This window comes from Macrobrachium nipponense, chromosome 3 (assembly GCF_015104395.2).
Source record: "Macrobrachium nipponense isolate FS-2020 chromosome 3, ASM1510439v2, whole genome shotgun sequence".
NCBI classification, from domain to species: Eukaryota; Metazoa; Arthropoda; class Malacostraca; order Decapoda; family Palaemonidae; genus Macrobrachium; species Macrobrachium nipponense.
Window position 1 is genome coordinate 115,187,526 of NC_087202.1, and position 15,633 is coordinate 115,203,158.

The 15,633-nt window shown below is 38.5% G+C and overlaps 1 protein-coding gene across 1 annotated transcript in view; it reads right to left on the reverse strand.

Annotated features, from left to right (window-relative positions):
* Positions 1-1,684: 1,684 nt before the first annotated feature.
* LOC135222479 (serine proteinase stubble-like) overlaps positions 1,685-15,633 on the reverse strand; it is a 30,064-nt gene continuing 16,115 nt past the window's right edge. Inside the window, exons 5-12 of the mRNA XM_064260563.1 lie at positions 10,874-11,805; positions 10,051-10,146; positions 8,277-8,671; positions 7,516-7,830; positions 6,877-7,006; positions 5,709-5,832; positions 5,403-5,569; positions 1,685-2,253 (exon numbers count right to left, since the gene is read on the reverse strand). Of these exons, the coding sequence (XP_064116633.1) occupies positions 2,065-2,253; positions 5,403-5,569; positions 5,709-5,832; positions 6,877-7,006; positions 7,516-7,830; positions 8,277-8,671; positions 10,051-10,146; positions 10,874-11,805 (2,348 nt within the window). The 3' untranslated portion in view covers positions 1,685-2,064. The remainder of the gene's footprint in view (positions 2,254-5,402; positions 5,570-5,708; positions 5,833-6,876; positions 7,007-7,515; positions 7,831-8,276; positions 8,672-10,050; positions 10,147-10,873; positions 11,806-15,633) is intronic.

Below are 15,633 nucleotides of genomic sequence, written 5' to 3' on the forward strand. Positions count from 1 at the left end.
TTATCTCCTTGACAGACGGGTTGATTGGCATATTGAAACTATTAAATTACAGAAACAAATTTTGATAGCTTTAATTCCATTGGTTAGTCACCGAGGTTATCAAAAGCCTTTCCTTTTTTTCTATAGAACCATTATTGAACCTCAGATACAAAAATTGCTATTTGATGGGAAGAGGCAATATTTTCGTTTATCAAATTAAAGCGCTAATTCTTTTTCTGGCTGGTTTGGAAATACTGTTGAACCTTATTTTAGTCATTTTTTTTTATATGTGAGATATTCCCATAAGAGGATAGCGCCTTCTGTTCACTTCACGTAATGCTTTGTGGGGATCACTCAGAACCTATTCACGTGTGAGTCCTGGCGTTACTAAAGGGGGTTTGCAGCGCCCCTTCAGCCCCTGGCAGCACCCACTTTCTAACCGTTTACTTTGCCTCTATTTTGACTTTGCTGTCCAACAGCCCCAACTCCATCTTTTCACTTTCTTAAGGTGATTAGCCGGAAGTGCCCTGGCGCTTGGCTTGACGGCCTAAATATAAAAAATTCCTGACTTGATTTGTTCGTACGTTAATATTCAAGTATAGATTTTTCCAGTTATTTGCTTTTTTTCTGTTGAGTGCACATGCACTTCCAATGGGCTATTGAAGACTACATCAACAGGTTCTGTGCTACGCAGATAAACCAATCCTTTCGTCATTTCCATTAAGAGTGAAGTAACATGAAGCTTATCAACTTATGAAAGAAATGAATATGCATGACATGACCCCTTTTTTGTATACTTGAAAGCTCCCGAATAAGCAGAACTCTCCGTTGGCAATCCCTAGTGTTATCTCCAGCACAAACGCATGAAATAATTTATTTTTTTTCCATTTTTTGTTTTGGTGGGCCTTTTCCCCTTCGTTCTTACCAGCAGGTGTCACAAGCACTTTAGTGTGTGTATGTGGGGGTGGGGGGGGGGGGGGGGGGGTTATAAAAGTCCACGTTGGTAATCATCGCCAGCGAGCGCCTCACTGCATCGTATCTCTTTATGTTAGTTATTGTTTTTTCACAACTGGCTGTCGTTTTTCCTTCTCGGGATTCTGACTCCCAAACGGACAACCTTTGACCCCGATAAAGGATTTTTGATTTTTGAGTCCTTTACTTTCACCATTACCCTTGATCAGCAACATCAAACATGCCTGCGCAAACTTTGATGTCTATTTTTCGCTGTTGACGGTCAGTTGCAGAAAAAGAAAATTAAAGTTCTTTGATTCTCGCATCCGCGGATACTCCTAAATTTACTCAGTAATTGCATTACGAAGCCTCTATCATTTATGACTGTAGATGGACTGGTACGCTGGTCATTCATTACAACGAGCAAACATGGTCCATGGACTAATACATTTATAATTGTACAAATGGTACTTCCATTTCATCCTCTGCTCCCGTGTAGGTAATTTTAGCCTCATGTGAATGATTTACAATGTCATTACTTATTCAAACGCCTTTCGTGTACAAACTACAAGATCACATATAGATTTGTGAACTGGATTAATTTACAGACAAATAATTATTACTGAACTTATAAAGTTATTGACGCAACCTTTATTTATATATATATATATATATATATATATATATATATATATAATATATATATATATAAATATATATATATATATATATATATATATATATATATATATATATATAAAGGCATAGGCATGCAAGCAAACACTTTTTGGATATGGGCGCCATTATACTGCATGCACATATTGCGGAATATAACGCATCACAATGATGTTACAGTTGACTGTAACTAACAATTTTTTTCTGTTTGTACGTGTATGTGTGTGTGTTCGTGTATATAGATATATTTGTGACTATTTATAAAAAGATTTGAAATAACGAGGCAGATGTTTTCTATAAAAACACCTTCAACAAAATTAATGGTAGGGTATTTATAAATAAGTAGATGAATAAATAAATGCATAAATAAATTAATTAATAAATAAATACACTAATAATTAAGGAGAGCCCTGTACGTATAGGAAAGGAAAAGAAAAATTAACGACTGTGCAGACGAATCTAAGGGACCGTCAATACCCGGGCACAGACGCCGTACACGACAGAATCTATCCATGCCAGGAAGGCGTCCGTGCGGGAATAGATGCCCGGGTATCGGGGGTCACCACATCCAAGACCGCTGCTGACCACGCCCACTTCCTGGCTGCGCCCATCTCCGCCTTCGTACACCAGCGGGCCGCCCGAATCACCCTAAGAAAAATGCAGTTCCTAGTTGATTATTTGTAATTTTAAGATCGTGATGTTGTTAGTGTGGAAAAGATAAATCGGGAGGTGACGTAGTTCAATGTGTTGTTATTCCTTAAACAATAAAGATATACAAATGTCTTCATTTTCCTGCCGTCGACTCTCTACGTTCATTCGTGTCGTAGGTAGGCGAAATCAAGAGTCAAAGTATGTAGGGTCCACTCACGAGGCGGTACTAAAACCTATCCCCGACCCTTGTGAAACGTCATCAGTTACAAAAGGACCATATCTTTATGAAACTATATTTACGATAACCTTTTAATATATTTTTGCGGTGGCGTTTTTTATATAAATTTTCCTTTTATGACATGTTGCCGTATACTACGTTAAAGTACAAGGAATGCTCTTTCATGTGATATATGGCACATTACAATTACGATTACTTTCAAACCCACAAGCGCGCACAGAAAAAATGATCTACGCACACAAAAATGTGCAATTACTTCATCCGTCAACCTACATACATTCACGTTTCGTTGCGTATCTGACTAAGGGATGATGATAGAAAAAAACTGAAAAATGGATTAGAAAGCTGATAAAATTTACTGCATAGTGCATAAATAAAATTGGTAGGTGTTCTCAGAAGAATTTTCATTTTATTACATTTTGCCATATATCATGTAAAAGTACAAAGAATGCCCTTTCAATTGGTATATGACACATTACAATTATAATTACTTTCAAATCCATAGTCGCGCACAGACAAAACTATCTACGCACGCAAAAATTATAATAAATTAAGAGTTCGTGGGAGATCTCAAGTCTAGCCCCGCCCCCTGTGAAACGTCATCAGGTACATACAGCCAGACTGAGGAATACTTTTTTGTACATTTTCCGAAAATATTATAATCGTTTGAGGCATGCATAATTAATACCTTTATGTATACAGTTTGTGATATATGTAAACTTACGTGTTCGGAAGTATATTTATGTGATATGAAGTGCTAATGAGAAATTGTCTTTATCATTTATTCCTTTGATACCATATATCGTATATGATGTAATTCTTATACTTTTAATATTGTTTTCTTTTTTGTGGTCAAGTCGTGCAAATGCAACTGCCATTTTTTACATTGCCTGTATCAACATTTTTTTTGTATTTATTTCATAACAATGAGTATTCATAATAAGATTTGGAAAATATAATTAATCTATCATTCTAACCTTTAGCATAAATAAAAAAAAAGGGTTGCTTTTCAAAGTGAGGTATGAACACAGTGACATAACTAAATACATTTCTTAAGAATTATTTATAATCTTGATAATATTACTACCTGAGTGAGAGAGAGAGTTGTCAATGAATAAGTAAATGAATAAGTAAAGAAGCTGGTATATTTTATGTGAAATAAAACAAGGCTTGGGGACTAAATGGGAGAGTGGGTATTAAAAAAAATCAAACATGTGACCTCTTAACAGATTTTATCCAAACATGTGACCTCTTAACAGATTTTATCAAGATTTTATGAAAAACACCATGCGGTATGCATTAAATGTATAAAAACTAAATATTCTTTAAGTAATTCAATGGAGAAGCACGGGAAGTGTTACTCTTGTGACGTCACAGCATTAGCTCTGCCCTCACTGCCAAGTTGAGCAGACCTTGTATACTTTGAATGGGTATTAAAAATCATCAAACATGTGACCTCTTTACAGATTTTATCAAGATTTTATTAAAAACACCATGCGATATGGATTAAATGTATAAAAACTAAAGGTTCTTTAAGTAATTCAATGGAGAAGCACGGGAAGTGTTACTCTTGTGACGTCACAGTATTAGCTCCGCCCCCACTGCCGAGTTGAGCAGACCCTATATACTTTGACTCTAGGCGAGATGACCTCGCATAGAACCTGGAGGTTCAGAATTCTTATTGATCAGGTATCGTTAAATATCTGTTTTTGGAATGACGTCATCACCCTGAGGATGAACAACAATAATTAAATGAAATTCAACAAGAAATATTATAAAGGCTGAAGAGACTTTCACTTATCTTGAAAATTTATTGTTTTGCGTTTCTGGTATAACTGGCCTTCTTTTAATATATATATTGTCCTGGTATAACAGCGAATTTTCAAGCTGGGTATCATCCATTTAAGAATTCGGAATGAAACGCTGTGAGTTTCCTTTGAGATAAATAGAAGTCTGATAATGAGTGGTAGTTGATGTCGTACTCGATGAGTAGCCTCAAGGGATGTCAAAGGTATGATGTAAAGAAGAGTAATAACCTAATGACTAAATATGTGATATCGTCTACAGCTTTTAATTAAATGACTATTTTATGTATAGACAGTCGCACTACATCAAACAGTAATTCTTCATCAGCCGCGAGTTAATCGTTGTCTTAGAAACCAAGTAAACCCAATAAAAACACGGTAAACATATTGAAGAAAGTGATCGTATTTATTAATAATAAATGAAAGAACGCTTTAACTGAGACTCGGACGAACTTCGGAGAGGATTGTCTATAGCTGAAGGTCACTTAGGAAAGAATGATGGAAAACTAAAGATGTAGAATCTCAGGAAAGACTATTAGAGTACCAGAAAATATCGATGCCGGAATCGGGTTAATTATAAGAATTTTCTTTAATGATCCCAGAAGACCTTTGTAAATTCTTTAATGGCACTTGATTTGAAGACTAATGTAATTGATCAAAATGTAAAGTAATTTTACGAGTAATTATAGTTTTTGGCTGAAAGAAATCTCTAATAAAAGAAAGAATAGAAGATACTTCTTATCACTATGGGTAAACTAAACTCATGGAGGTAATTTTAATATGTAAAAGCTCTGTTTATCTGTATTATACTACATTTTAGGACAAAGGAATAATAATATTACGTTCATTAATCTAAAGTGTGACAATGGCGACATCTCTCTTTGTATAGATTTAAATTTGGTGTTTCACTTTACGGAAGTTAACAGATGAATACTGATGTTTCCATCAACACGTACACACGCACACACAAAAACCAGCACTCGCACATACATGCAAGTGCCTGACTGTGTGCGTGTGTGTGTTAGTGTGGCCGTTTATGAAATATCGCGTAGCCGTCGCTACTACAAAACATGCATAACGTTGACTACACAACAAATACTTACCCGACAAACATCTCTTCCGATACCCCCACCAGCGCACAGGAGAGAGTCGTCTAACTTATTCGGGTACTCCTCCGTGAAAAGGTCTTGAGCCTCCTCGTACAAAGCATTACATTCGTCCAAGGATCTCACAGTGACCTCTACATTTAGCAGGAGCGTCGACGCTAGTTCTAAAGAGAACAGGAATAAATGACTAAGGAAGAAAATAAAGGTTCAAGAGCGTACATCACAGCAATCACTTCATCAGTTTTTTCACATGGACCAGAGGAGATTTTATCGTACGTAAAACCGTAGCCAAAGGATTCTTACCGTTAGGACGAGTTCCCCATCCGGATACGGTGCAGGAGAGGCCGTCTAGGAATTGTTTTGAGGAAGGCAGGCAGTAAGGTCGGATGAGAGGTGTGAAAGCCACTTCGCTCTCGAGCTCAATTACCTACGAAATGAAAATAAAAATATTTAAAGCACCCACACACGCGCGCGTATATACATACATACATACACACACTCACACACACACACACACACACACATATATATTATATATATATATATATATATATATATATATATATATATATATGTGTGTGTGTGTGTGTGTGTGTGTGTGTGTGTATGCACATATATATATACTATATATATATATATATACAAACAAATAGATAGATAGATATAATCTTCAGATATAATCTTCATAACACGAAGATGAGTTAAGTCAATATAGTCCACAGGAGAGAAAGGAGAGTAGCTCGATAATTACGCCCTCCACCAGGCCTTTTCAAGTGCTTTATTATAACTATATAAACAGAATAAGCATATAAAAATAAATCATAAAAAATGATCTCCAGTTAGAAAAATGCTAACGATTTTCATGTATATACTTATTCTGTTTAGTTTTAATAAAGCCCTTGAAGAGAGCCGGTGGAAGGCGAAATTATCGAGCTATTCTCCTTTTTCTCCTGTGGACTATATTGGCTTAACTCATCTTCGTGTTATGAAGATTGTATCTGAAGATTATATCAATATATCTTTCTATGTATAGGCTGAAAGGTGTCAGTGACTTGAAATGAGTGTAGAAAACGAAAAATATATTATTTTATACCTGTTGTGTAATTATAAGGGAGCAAGTTGAATTAACCAGAATACAAAGCGTTCAGATAACTTGAAAAGTAAAATTTAAGATATTTACAGAAATATAACAAGGGTATCAACTCAGATATTTAGATGTATGAAACTTCTGTTTAATTTACCTATGCATACATACATATATACATACATACATACATACTTACATACACACATAAATACATGTAATTTCAAGTCCCTGACACCTTGCAGCCTCTATTCAACTAGCCACACTGTGATGCTTATATCCATTTACTCGGAATCTATATAATTTCGTAATTAAACGAGTACTGCACGCATGTCGTTAAGTATAGAAGCGCATATGTATGCACCTTCCGAAAACGAATGAACTTACCGCAAGGTCATTGTATCTGTATCTGGGGTCATAGTCGGGATGTATAGTGATTTTCCTGACTTCGTAGTCAATAGCTTTGCTCTCTGTGGTTCTGGTGAAATCTCTCTCCCCGAGACGGATGACGGATGGCCTGAGAGACAAGGCAGTTGTTAATCTTTAGTTTTATGTACAGCAAATTTTAATATATGTTATAGTCTCCGAAAAACGGAAACTTTTGGCCCTACAAGGGAAAAAAAATTCTCTGGATTAAGGGCAACGTAAGGTGGTTGGTTGTCAAAGTTTAAAATTAGCTGGAGTACTGAAGAAATGGGATGCTTTTATATTATGATTTTGAGTTTCTTCTTTTTAATCACAGTTAAACTACTGATTTCATTTACGGCTTTGGAATATAAACTAAGTTTAGAACGCAGGTTATAGCTTAGTAGGTTTTATTTTTTTAATTTCCTGCGTCTTTAAACCTGAATTTAGGATGATTTAGGGTATGAAAGATTTCCAACAACATTCCTTAAAATAGACATAATAGAATTGAAAATCTCTCCGGTTGTTAGAAAAAGGATAACCGCTAATCATAGCATCTATAACGATAAACACGAAAGATGGAAATTTATCTTTTCAAATAGGGATAAGGACCACAGTTACCTTATGGTGACGAGGCAGTGTGCAGCTGTGAGGATGTGCGTGTTGGTTATAAGTGCTCCTCCGCAAAAGAATTTGTCTCTGTCATTAATGTTTTCTTCTCCATCAGTTGAACCAACAGCTGCCGGGACCAGGCCAAGGGTTCCTGCATCTCCAGGGGCTCCTGCTACACCAGGGGTTCCTGCTACACCAGGGGCTCCTGGGGGTGTTTCTATCACTGCAGGACCTTCAGTAGCTGCCTCAGTCACAGCAGGACCTTCGGGAGCTGCTTCCGTCACATTGCAAGATACCCTAGGGAGCTGTCGCTGTCCTGCAATCCTAGGGGCAAGCTAGTCGCTGTCACTGCAGAATCCTGGGAGCTGTCGCTGTCACTGCAGATCCTAGGGGAGCTGTCGCTGTCACTGCAAATCCTAGGGGAGCTGTCGCTGTCACTGCAGATCCTAGGGGAGCTGTCGCTGTCACTGCAGATCCTAGGGGAGCTGTCGCTGTCACTGAATCCTAGGGGAGCTGTCTCCTGTCAACCTGCAGATCCTAGGGGAGTGCCGCTGTCCCATGCAGATTCCTAGGGGGAGCGTCCGCTGCACTGCCAGATTCCTAGGGGACTGTCGCTTGTAACGCAGATCCTAGGGGAGCTGTCGCTGTCACTGCAGATCCTAGGGGAGCTGTCGGCTGGGGTTCCGCTGGTCAACCTGGGGCAGATTCCTAGGGGAGCTGTTCGCTTGTCACGCCAGGGGATCCTAGGGGAGCTGGGGTCGGGCTGTCACTTGCAGGATCCTAGGGGAGCTGTCGCTGTCACTGCAGGCCCTTTAGGAGCTACTTCCGTCACTGCAGGTCTTCCTGAAGGTGGTACAATCACTGAAGAATCTTCTGGGGGTGCTATGGTTACCGAGGGGCTGTCAGGAGGAGCGACTATCACTATAGGGCCTTCAGGAGGCGTGAATATCCCTGTCGGGCTTTCAGTAGTAGGTAATACACCAGGTACAGGTGATACCAAAGGTTTTTCTCTCTCATCTGGTAGAAGAGGAGACCCAGCAGAAGCAACGGTTACAGGAAGAGGAGGAAGAATAGATGGAAGATTGCTGGATCCAGGAGCTGGAGTTACTGGGAAGCCACTGTTGTCGTCCTCGGGCCCGTTATGAATGAATAATGCTGGATAACTCTGTTTTTATAGATAAGGCTTTTTTAAGCATATGTCTATTATCACAAATTAATATGTATATATACATGTAAGCATAAATAAACACATGCGTACATTGATGGACTTATAGCTAGACAGGCATATACAACCTGCAAATTAACTAATAAGATGCTTAACCTACTTCTGTTTGTTCATTAAATTTTATTTCGATACTCTGTCTCTTTTGCTTCATTGATCTCAGTTGCTTTCATGACCAATGGATCTTATAGCCTAGCAAAATAATTGTTATAGTTTGTTACGCTGAATATTATGCTTATTGTATGTACTTGAGAAATGTTGTCTATTCAGTCATCGAAGTTGATCCATCAAAGACTAGAAATTTTCTGGCCAAATTTGTGTAGTTTGGAGCTAAATTCTAAGACTACGATTGTTAGGCATCAAAAATTAATCACGGTCTATGAAGTAAATAAATAATTTAATTGAAGTAATTAGCCTTTAGCAGATTTTAAACTTATTGACTGCCCCAACTGAATAAACAATGGTAAATAATGCCACCTGAAAATGCTAAATATTCTCTTGTCTTCGATTTAAATTTGAAATGCTTTCACTTTCAGTTCTACGAAACTAATTTTCGATGTTTTATAAATATTGATACCAGCTTGAAGGATGCTGTCGAACTCCATATATACAATATTAGTCTAGTCGAAGCACTAAAACAAATATTTTACCATTTAATCATAATGACCAGTCACTGCTGAAATAGGAAATCGATCAATGCTTAAGCTGAGATCTCAAATCTCTTTCTTTTTTATAAATTTGAAAGTCAATGAACATTACATTATTGTTCCACATCACGGCAAAATAAATACTTATTCCTTATCAAATTTAAAATTTTGTTACAATGAAAACTATTTTAAAAACCGGCTTAAGCATTCGACTTGCGGTACTGAAGTGCAAGAAAATAATGGTTCGTTATCTAACTAACTAACTCAGTCTAAGCTACAAAAGAATTCTCGACAGAAAGCATTCGAATTTCAAGTTAACAGAAGGAGTAATTATATACATTTTATTTTAATTATTTAAAAAACTATGGTATTAATCCCTGCTAGATTCCAAACCTCTACACACGCGCCCTCCCAAAATACTGGAAACAAGAACACTTAATGTCAGGCAATATAGATCTTGAAAGAGCAGCTACTGACTCGGCGAAATCCTGCAAAAGGCTGACTTGACAAATCACTAACAGATAAAAACTATGATTTCAAACGATCAGTATTACAGATAGCCACTGTGGTAACTAAGAAATAAATTTATGTCCGTAAAATATTTCCATTGTCATCACATTTGTTAACTTTTGTAATGTATATAAGTAAAAAAGGAAATCCTTCAAATGGACTTACAAATCCAGGCCAATATTTGGGAGGTTCCACATCCGCCGGACCCCCTCCAAGTGCATACTGAGCAGCTAAAGCATTTGGCCTCTCTGCTGACCCATACTAGAAAAGAAAGTTTAGAAATTGGAATGTCATCCTTATATTTAAGGAGGATACATTATTATCAAGCATGTGATACATGCCATATTACTAGGTGATAGTTTAATTTGTTCCCTGAAAAGAAATTGTCTGGCTGTCTCATTACCTAGCAGTACTGATGTAGAATTTATAATCCATTTCCTATTACTAAATAAGTAAATTATGTGAAACAATAAGTATTTATGATTATGGAAACGTATCTAGAAACGTTTTGGTTACTATAGAAAACACACAAAAATTGTTTGGGAGAAGCTCAATTTTTCTGATTTTTAAAAAGAAAAAAAAATTGTCTGGGAAAAACTGATATTTTCTGATTCTTAAAAAAATTTTGTCTGGGAAAAGCTTAATTTTTCTGATTCTTATTTGTTTGCTTCCATTGGAAGGCTTCGCTAAGATCAGGTTTTCACGTAAGATCAGTATTTCACGTAAATATCAACTATTTAGACTTTTTTATCCTTTAATGTCGATGATACTAAAAAAATTATCAATTCAGATAATATGAACAGGCATAAGGTTGTAAGGATACCTTAATATGGAGAGCTGTAAAGTAAAAGCAACCCTAACACAACTTCTCTTATGACGTCATTTTAAACCGATATTCGAGTGATCAGACATCACCTCTACTCTTGAAATTTGGACATCTAGAAGGCACACTTTTTTTTTTTTTTTTAATAGAAAAGTAAAGTCTTACCCTGCAGTAGTTTATAGCATTAAGTAGCTCGATTACTTTAGGGTTCAAGGGTCTTCCTGTATGTTGGTATATTAGGTCATCTAAATCTCGCCTTAATCTTTTGTATCCATAATGATCACAGTTGGGTACCAAAGCCCTGGCAGCACTTTCGAAGTTATTCTCCTGTTGAGGAGGAGGAGGAGGAGGAGGAGGAGGAGGAGGAGGAGGAGGAGGAGGAGGAGGAGGAGGGGGAGGAGGAGGAGGAGGAGGAGGAGGAGGAGGTGGTGGTGGTGGTGGTGGAGGTGGAGGAGCTGCCGCTATTCCCACTGGAATCCCAACCCCCAGCGGGATGGCCACAGCCGGAGCCACCACGGCAGCAACTGGAATCAAGATGGGAAGCCAGTCAGAGGGTTCCATCACGGTGATTTCCGTCTGAGTGTTGGTCCTGACGATGGTGCCGCAGTTGCTCTCGGTAGAAGTCGTCGTAGGGGTCGACGTCGTAGAGGTCGTCGTCGTAGAGGTCGTCATTGTAGAGGTCGTCGTCGTAGAGGTCGTCATTGTAGAGGTCGTCGTCGTAGAGGTCGTCGTCGTAGTAGTAGTCGTAGAAGTCGTCGTCGTAGTAGAGGATGTATTTCCGTTTGGGCATGGACAATCTCCATTTACTAATTCACATTCACAAGGAATTGTGACTTGTTGACGATTCCCTCCAGTCCCCTCGTTTCTGTTCGTCTTGCGTCTTCGCTTTTTAATCCCGTTGAGCTTATGTTTTCTTTTCGCTGCTGGTTTCCTCGGGCGTTGCCTTCGGGGCTTGGTGGAACCTGTAAGATATTGCGATGGGCTCCACTGGTCGGGATCGGGAGACGATAGTCTTCTTGGACTTCGAATCATTTCGTAAATGAAATTTCTTCTGGGCGCCAATCCCCTGCGGCTGGGCGATGGGATGACGCCACACTCTGAGTGAAAGAAAAATATTAGAGCCTACTTTATTATGAAATACATGACAAAGGATCTCTAAAATGATGTAATCAAATAGAATATTGATAGTTCCTGTATCACATGCAATGCTCCTTAAATTTTCGTAAAGATAATGAGGGTTATGAAAAAAAAGACTAAATTGACAAAATAAAAGCAGTAAAATCACCAGATCGCGTATATAATTTCTCTTTCTAGTACTGTCTATTGTTCAGTAATCTTGCACGGAGTCTTTCATATTCCAAAATTCAAACAATACAGCTATGTTTTAATAATTAAGTGTTAAAGTTACAGCTTAAAAGCAGAAATAAAAGGAGAAATCAAAATATTATATGTAGAAAACAGACTGGTACCACAACCACTGCTAATAATAATAATAATAATAATAATAATAATAATAATTAATTATTATTATTATTATTATTATTATTATTATTATTATTATTATTATTATTATATGTGGCGCCGTGGCAGAGTGAGTTACATCGCCCATGGGTTAAGTCGTCAATGGGGCTGGTCAGTTGTTGGATGGGTGACCACTCTCTTCGGCATTGATGCCTTAGGAAAGGATCTTTACCATAATTTCCTCAGTCTACTCAGCTGTAAATTATTACCTATTCCTGATGAGGTAGGGTCCAGCTTTGGGTTAAATAACAAAACTCAGTAATGATGGAAAGAAATGAAGGATTGAACGACAACGACGTAAATGGAACCTCTGGCAACAGAGGAGCTTCGTCCGGCAGCCAGGTATTCGACCCAATAGGAGGTCGTCATCCAGTAACTGACCACCACAACAACAGTAACCAACAGCCAGAGACTGGAGCTACAGAAGCAAACCATACGAAGAAATGGACAAGAGAAGAAAATAAGGAAATATGGAGATGCTACATCAATAGCAACCCGACGGAGAGAGGATGTAGAAGAAGGAATAATACCCCCCAAACAGAGCAGAGGCTGGCAGACCAAGTAAGAAACATAAAGAAAAAGAACTGGCACTCCCCAAAAGAAAGAGAAGAAATGGAAAGGGAAATGACACATGGCAACGAATTGCAAGAAGACGAACTGAGAGACGATGCCACAGAAAACAACGAAGTAAAAGAGAGGACGGAATGGGTAGAAAAGATCAGACAATGGAAGGAGAGAAAGCCTACAACACCAAGAAATTAAGGGAGAAAACAAGAGAGGTCAATGAAATAATGGGAATAATACACACCACCAGTATCACAGCAACAAATAACTTGGCATATTCAGGAGCAAGTTTAGTAGCAGAACTAATGGGGATACGAACACCAACACCACCAACACAACCAACCCAACGGAAACCAAAACAGCAACCACCTTGGAAAAGGCGCCTGGAAAAGCAAATCATGGTGATGAGATCTGATTTGAGTAAACTGAAAGAGATGGCAGAAAAAAGGCTAAGAAGCAAGAAAACAAGGGAGGAATTGAACGAGAAATACAAAGTACAGGAGAGGGGACTAAACAACACAATAGAAGATGTAAAACAGAGGCTTAAGGCCAAAGCACATAAGATCCAACAGTACATGAACAGGAATAAGGATACCAACAAGCCTATCACCTGCCTTCCAATAACGTGGAAGTATCTAACAGGTATCATCAGTGAAAGTCTATACAACTACCTAGAGGAGACAAACACCATCCCCCACCAACAGAAAGGCTGCAGATGGAAGTGTAGGGGCACAAAAGACAAAATGGTAATGAAGAACAGTAGAAGGAAAACCAACCTAAACATGGCATGGATTGACCATAAGAAAGCTTTAGACATGATACCACGCACATGGCTAATAGAATGCATGAAAATATATGGGGTAGAGGAAAACGCCATCGGCTTCCTCAAAAATACAATGCCCCACTGGAATAAGAATAGCAGAGGTTAATATCAAGAGAAGGATCTTCCAGGGCAACTCACTGTCCCAACTGCTCTTTGTAGTAGCCATGATTCCCATAACAAAAGTACTGCAGAAGATAGATGCTGGGTACCAACTCAAGAAAAGAGGCAACAGAATTAACCATCTGATGTTCATGGACGGCATCAAGCTGTATGGTAAGAGCATCAAGGAAATAGATACCCTAATCCAGACTGTAAGGATTATATCTGGGGACATCAGGATGGAATTGGGAATAGAAAAATGTGCCTTAGTCAACATACAAAACGGCAAAGTAACAAGGACTGAAGGGATAGTTACCAGATGGAAGCAACATCAAACACAGATAAGATGGGATACTAATACCTGGGAATAATGGAAGGAAGGGATATAAAACACCAAGAGATGAAGGACACGATCAGGAAAAAATAAATGCAGACTCTCAAGGCGATACTCAAGTCAAAACTCAACGTGGGAAATATGATAAAAGCCATAAACACATGGGCAGTGCCAGTAATCAGATACAGCGCAGGAATAGTTGAATGGACGAAGTCAGAACTCCGCAGTATAGACCAGAAAACATATGACAATACACAAAGCACCACACCCAAGAGCAAATAAGGACAGACTATACTTAACACGAAAGGAAGGAGGGAGAGCACTGGGGCAATATCTGAAAACCAGTGAAGACGAGTGGCTCAAGAGTGCATGGGAAGAAGGACTGATAAAAGTAGACGAAGACCCAGGAATATACAGAGACAGGAGAATGACAAACGGAACCGAGGACCGGCACAACAAACCAATGCACGGACAATACATGAGACAGACTAAAGAACTAGCCAGAGATGACACATGGCAATGGCTATAAAGGGGAGAGCTCAAGAAGGAAACTGAAGGAATGATAACAGCGGCACAAGATCAGGCCCTAGGAACCAGATATGTTCAAAGAACGATAGATGGAAATAACATCTCTCCCATATGTAGGAAGTGCAATATGAAAAATGAAGCCATAAACCACATAGCAAGCGAATGTCCGGCACTTGCACAGAACCAGTACAAAAGGAGGCATGATTCAGTGGCAAAAGCCCTACACTGGAGCCTGTGCAAGAAACATCAGCTACCATGCAGTAATAAGTGGTACGAACACCAACCTGAAGGAGTGATAGAAAATGATCTTGCAAAGATCCTCTGGGACTATGGTATCAGAACTGATAGGGTGATACGTGCAAATAGACCAGACGTGACGTTAATTGACAAAATCAAGAAGAAAGTATCACTCATCGATGTTGCAATACCATGGGACACCAGAGTTGAAGAGAAAGAGAAGGAAAAAATTGATAAGTATCAAGACCTGAAAATAGAAATAGGAAGAATATGGGATATGCCAGTGAAAATTGTACCCATAATCATAGGAACACTAGGCACGATCCCAAGATCCCTGAAAAGGAATCTAGAAAAACTAGAGGCTGAAGTAGCTCCAGGGCTCATGCAGAAGAGTGTGATCCTAGAAACGGCACACATAGTAAGAAAAGTGATGGACTCCTAAGGAGGTAGGATGCAACCCGGAACCCCACACTATAAATACCACCCAGTCGAATTGGAGGAATGTGATAGAGCAAAAAATAGATAATAATAATAATAATAATAATCATGATGCACGGATTTCATTGTTGCAAATGCAAAGACTAGCCCAAATGACTCATCCTGCTATTGGAATACTAAAAGCTTAACAAATGCTAATTAAAATTCTGAATAAAGTAAAAAGCATTTAAAAGATTCAAAGATACAGGAGTTGTCAACCAGCCATCTTCTCGGCTTATTACCTTGCTTTCAAAAAGCAATAGAACCCTCATTTGACTGGAGTTTGCTGCGTCTCAACGCCATAAGTATGAGGTACAAATTGATCTCCCGACTGTGCGCCCT